Source organism: Adelges cooleyi, unplaced genomic scaffold (genome assembly GCF_023614345.1).
Source record: "Adelges cooleyi isolate 19-005CV unplaced genomic scaffold, UGA_ACOO_1.1 ACOO_flye_CR_arks_rails_tigmint_CR_PRNA_552, whole genome shotgun sequence".
Lineage (NCBI taxonomy): Eukaryota > Metazoa > Arthropoda > Insecta > Hemiptera > Adelgidae > Adelges > Adelges cooleyi.
Window position 1 is genome coordinate 5,235 of NW_026096244.1, and position 5,991 is coordinate 11,225.

General features: G+C 28.7%; 1 protein-coding gene across 1 annotated transcript; it reads right to left on the reverse strand.

Annotated features, from left to right (window-relative positions):
- Positions 1-622: 622 nt before the first annotated feature.
- LOC126842616 (uncharacterized) lies at positions 623-1,177 on the reverse strand. The gene has a single exon (XM_050579657.1). The coding sequence runs from the start codon at positions 1,175-1,177 to the stop codon at positions 623-625; it is 555 nt and encodes a 184-aa protein (XP_050435614.1).
- Positions 1,178-5,991: the final 4,814 nt, after the last annotated feature.

The following is a 5,991-nucleotide window of genomic DNA, read 5'->3' on the forward strand; positions in this document are numbered from 1 at the left end:
ACTTGTTATACACAGTTGGCTTACACAAACATTATAAAAAAAATGAGTAAATAAGATATCCCCGGATCTCCCTTTTATATAAAACTAAAAGAATATTCTAGAACAAAAATTGTATACAATGTAATACTACAATTGACGTCAATTTACACGCGAATTTTTTTAATAACAACTGATTGGCTGATTATATAAACTACGCCATTATATTTTACTTATTAAGAAAACAAGTTTATCTAAACAATATTAATGAACACTTACATTTTAAGAAGAATGTAATATAAATTATTTATTGAATATTTCAACACCCTACCTCAATGAATAATATCTATAGGTCCACCTTCTCCTTCAAATGACTGACTCCCATTGTTAACCGTAACATCTCAAACCTCTGTTTTGGCAATGGTTTAGTTAGGATGTCTGTAACCTGAATCTGCGTGTCAATATTTTGTAGTTGAAATAGACCTTCCTAGTACTTCTCTCGAATGAAATGATACCGCGTCTGAATGTGTTTTGTTCGTCGATGAAACTCCAGATTTTTCACTAAACGTAAATCTCTTTGATTATCAATGAATAAAATTGTTTGAATATCTTTTAATAAAATTAAACTTTATATCAAATGAGTTAACTATATCATTGACTTAATCGCTTCACAAGCAGCTATGTACTCCGATTCTGTGGTTGATAAGGCTACCGTTTGTTGTCGATGTGATGTCCAAGAAATGATAGTTGATTGATGTCTAAATACATATCCTGATGTTGACCTCTTAGTTTGGACACAATTTGCAAATTCCGCATCACTAAAAATTTCCATACACAACTGTTTAGTACTATCCAAACATAACCCATAATTATTGGTTCGTTTTAAATAGCGCAAATTAGGTTTTACCATGCTCCAATGTACTTGTTTTGGCTCTGATAAAAAACGACCAACATAGCTAACAGCATATGCTGCATCTGGTCTCGTTACTGTTGATAAAAACAATAAGCACCCGACCGCTTGTCGGTATGGAATTTGATCACCCGTTTGTTTTAATTCTTTATCTTGGTCAATTGAATTCATTTTATCAATAGGTATAGACAACTCCTTTGCCTCATGCATGTTAAACTCTTTAATCACATTTAAAGCATAATTCGATTGATGCTCAAATAATGGACGATTGGGTAATTGATTTATTTGCATGCTAAGAAAGTGTTCAAAATTACTCACTTTTACCTCGAATTCTGCTTTTAAATGTGACAAGAGTTCTGTAATTGTTTCTTCATTACTTGCTGCCAAAGACCATCGTCAAGTCAAACTGGCCAAGTGTTAAGCAATACAAATAATAGAGCAGTAGCAGTGTTGCTCATGAAAGTAGGAGTGAAGTGTGGTTATGAACTAAAGAAACAGCAGACTTGGCCGTAATGTAAATATACTACTTTGATAGGTTGAAATTTTTGGAAGGGGGTTTGAAACTTGGGTTTTTTTACTGTTAGGCTTTTGTTAGGGATTATTATAAACGGGTAGAGAATTTTCGAAAAGCGCGCAGTATTTACTTATCTGAAAGATACTCTAATGGTTAATATTATATAAAGATGTCGACCATTCGGTTTATTGGTTTGAATTCAATCCTAACTGAATTCAAATGGTACCTATACCATACGGAAAATATATTAGTGTTTATTAATCAAAAAACGATTAAAATTAATTAAAAATTGTAATACCTCTTAGATATAAGTTTTAATTTAGAAAAAGTCAGGGTACACGGGCAGCTAGTATATATATTTATTTGTTAATTTATTTATCATCCTAAAACTGTCTCGTAAAACCATAACCTTCACACCTCTAAACTAGAGACAACAGTTTTTAGTACAAACTGTTTTTTATTTGTTATTTGTTTTTCGTAGAAAAAAAATGAACGTCTTCAGTGTATTGATATTTTTTTTCTTCATGGATATTGTGACATCTGATTGGAGTAATTTTTTGATTTTCACAATTACTTAAAGTAGTTAAAATTTGAAATAAATTCAATATTTCACTTTTTTACAGATATGTATTTGGATTTTGTTTACGTTACAAGTCAGTAACAATTTCATTTTATAAATAAATGTTTTTTAAGTTTTTAAAATCCACTGTTTTTATACATATTTTTAAAATTATGTAACATAGCTAATTTCATGACAAAAGCTTATGCAAAGAATTTAACTTTAGAAAATGGAACTGAAACAAGTAAGATATTATATTTAAAATAATACACTAATATATATAGACGATTTGTTATATGTACCTTATAGTCAAGGTATCAGTAAATTTAAAATTATAGTTTTTATCAACAGTTAAAAAAAATGCTCCGGATATGTAGAACAGTGTACATAGTAATATAATGTATAAATTAGCGATTTCTAATAATCTAATCGACGGAAAAATAGTCGGGTTTAAAATTATTCTAAACATTTTTATGGTACTTAGTTTAATTTAATTTTAATATTTTAGTATAGCAAAAATCTTCATTTGTTTATTCTAGATGCATTGGAGTATCTAATTGAGGCAATGGTTGATGATATCAATGATGATCTTAACTACCAAGATTTCCGTAATCATAAGTATATTATTAATAAAAAAAATAAAGACAAGAGTAGAAAAAAATATTTGAAAATAATATAAAAAAATGCATGTCAAGTTTATCTTTATGCAATTGATAAGTGTCATAATTATTATATTTTTCACCGAAATCTAAATAAAGGCTTTATGAAAAAATACTGATGTTAGATCTAGCAACCTCGTCAGATAAATATATTTTATTCTCATCCCAAAAACTGCATCAATTCAGTCATTCCATTTTATAAGGACTCCCTAGTCTATATAATATAATTTGTTTCTATTTTGACCTCGTCTTTCAATTTATAATTATACAATGTAATAATTTACTATAGCAAATCCAATTCAATATCATTAATCTATATAATGTTAATTTCAGGAAAAATTAATTTTTTGATCACTGTACCGGGTAACAATTTTTGTTGAATTTTATAAAAAAATTTCTAATATTTCATTCCTATTGAATATTCGAAAGAAACTTTTATCGTAATGAATATATATTGGAGTATATTTTTTCCGAATAATTAATACACATGATTTTTCTACCTTGCAATTCGTCTTACTGTTTGTAATAGAATAGCAAATTAAATGTAATAGAATTGATTTATGTGTTGTTAATTTCAGACAAAAGGGATCTTATCCGTGAAATAGAGGGTAATAATTTATTATTGCACTTTATGGAAGCGTTTCTACACAACTGTTTTTTATTCTTAATGCACACAAGATTTTTGTTTAAATTTTAGAAGAACAAACTCTACCAAAATTGCTAAGTAAAAACCCCATTTTATATTTCATATTTATTTTACTTATTCAATATTTATTAATTATAAATACTTTGAGAATAGTCATATGTACCAATTGAAAAATATCAATATGACATATCGGTTTCAATAAAACAAATACGAATATATATTAAAGTTTCTTTTGTTTTAGAAGCCAATCATTTCCTCGAAATAATGCTACGCGACATGGAAGCAATAACAAGTAAATATAAAATTTAAAAAAAATAGTTACATATTTTTGTAGTTACGGTTTATAACTTTAAGTCAAATTGCTATATATTATGTTTAATATTTAAGCTATTAAAAAAAACATTTGAATTAGAATGAAAAACATTTATTTTTATCATTATAGAATATAAAATAATATTTTGCATTTATAAATATTGGTCTACTTACTCTCAGTTATAAAGTGAATGATATGTATAAAATATGTCAACTGGGATTTATTAAATGCTTAATAATATTTTAATGTATTTGTTACAGGCTTAAGGATGTCAAGATATTCAAGACGTAATTACGATTTTTTTGATAGTAAACAGCCTCTATTTAGAGTTGATAATTGCTTCATATGTGATTTGATTTATTTATTTTGTATATGACATAACAATTTTGAAAAATTCGACTTTTTGTCGAGGAGAGAAGGAGGGAGAGTGAGACTTAGTAAAAATTTAAGGTGATATTTTGATTGTAAATAAAATAGAAAAACGAATATTATCGCACCTCATCAACTTAAAGTTGGCCACTATATTTATGTGAATTATAATCTTTGGGATTTCAAGTTTACAAAGAATACATTTGTTGAGTATCAACGCTAATAAGTGGTTGTACAAAAAGTTAGTTTTATCACACTTCTTTGAAATGCAATGCAACAATTATGTATAAATAGCGACTAAAATATTATTTATTTTTATGATATCTTGGGAACACGGGTCATTTGATAATCATTTTCATAGAAACCGATGAACTGAGCGCCATTGTAGCTATGAGAAGGAAACTCGTTTTTGAAGCTTTAAAAATTATAATTCGACGTCGTTTACTAGGTAAATATTATTATATTAAGTTGTATGGTTTTTGAATACTATCAAATAAATATATATATATATATATACAATCCATAGGGTCTACCTTTTTAAAAACTGGACATAAAACAGATATAAGCCACGGGCATGGTATTTAATCATGTTCCGATACTTTAATAATCAAATTGTGTATCTGATTAGTTAATTGTTGTCCTCTTTTTTTGAGGCATTAAGAAATTATTTCATCCTCTCCAGCCGCCTTTCCGTTTTTGAGCATTTCCAAACCAACTTCTACCTCTGTTCTTGATGGTTCTTTGTTTTGCTCTACTGAGTCACATTCTTCTATAATTGTCCTTTTATTATGTTGGTTTAATACGTTTTTTTTAACTCATCTGCTATCTCTCCATTTTTGATCAATAACGTTCCATTTTCTCCTCCAATCGTTGATGATTTACGTTTAAATCCTTATTTAACTTCATGCTTTTTCAAAAAATATTCGCACATTATTCTTTCTACTATTTTATATGAGTTGTATTCTTTCTTTTTCCCATGCTCATTTGTTCATCCTTATTGTTCTTTTTACCTCTTGCAGTTTCATGGCTAGTAGTCGTTAATTTTCTTATCATGGGTCCTGTAAAGCTTATAATTGGGCTTTATTCCTGTCTTTCGTGGAGTTTTTACACTGATCATTAAACCATGGTTTTTTTCCTTCTCTGAGAATCATGACCCAATACTTCTTCTACGGTTTTTTTACCGCTGTTTCTACTGTTCCCCATAACTTGTCTAAAATTGTTTTATATTCCAAATTGGAAAGATAGTTATTTAATTTTTCCTAATATTCCTTGGCTTGGTTTTCCTTCAGTAGCTCTTTGTTGATTTTGTTTTTAACTCTCTTTGTTCTGCCATTTCATTAAACTCTTTAGTTTGCTCTTTGCCTTTACCAGGAAATGGTCAGAGATCGCCAGTCAACGATATATGATTTATTTGGTTTCTTATCCTCTCACAAGGTGATATCCAAGTCTGTTTGTGAATGTTTTTGTGTGGAAACATTGTAATGCTTACGACCATGTTCTTTGCTGCTGCAAACATAATCAATTTGTTTCACACGATACGATTGTCGTCAAAGTTCCATTCTTATACATTGATCGCATGTTACAGGTTCCAATACATAAATCCGTAAGCTCCACGTTCCGAGGCAATGTTTGTTTTTCTAAAATCAAAGAATTTTATTTAAAAGGGTTGGGTGATTAGCCCCGCCCTAAAACTCCAATAATAGGGGGCCCAACGCCACTAGGGTACGCGGGGTCATTAAACCCGTCACTCTAGGAGAGTGCCCTTGCGGCTCTATAATTTATATATAAATATATACAGAGTGATCCGACTAACGTAAGACACTCATTTCTCGGAAAATATAAATATTTAGAGAATTTTTTTTTCCTAAACTTTTAGGTACTAAAAGCCAACTGTGTCTTCACATTATCATTATCATTTTGTTGTACTTCTATAAAGACATAAGAGTAAAAATACAAGATAATAATTTAATCAGTTCAAAATACTATAGATTTATGAAATATGCATACATATAATATATACGCACTTTTTTTGGGCATGATAATAT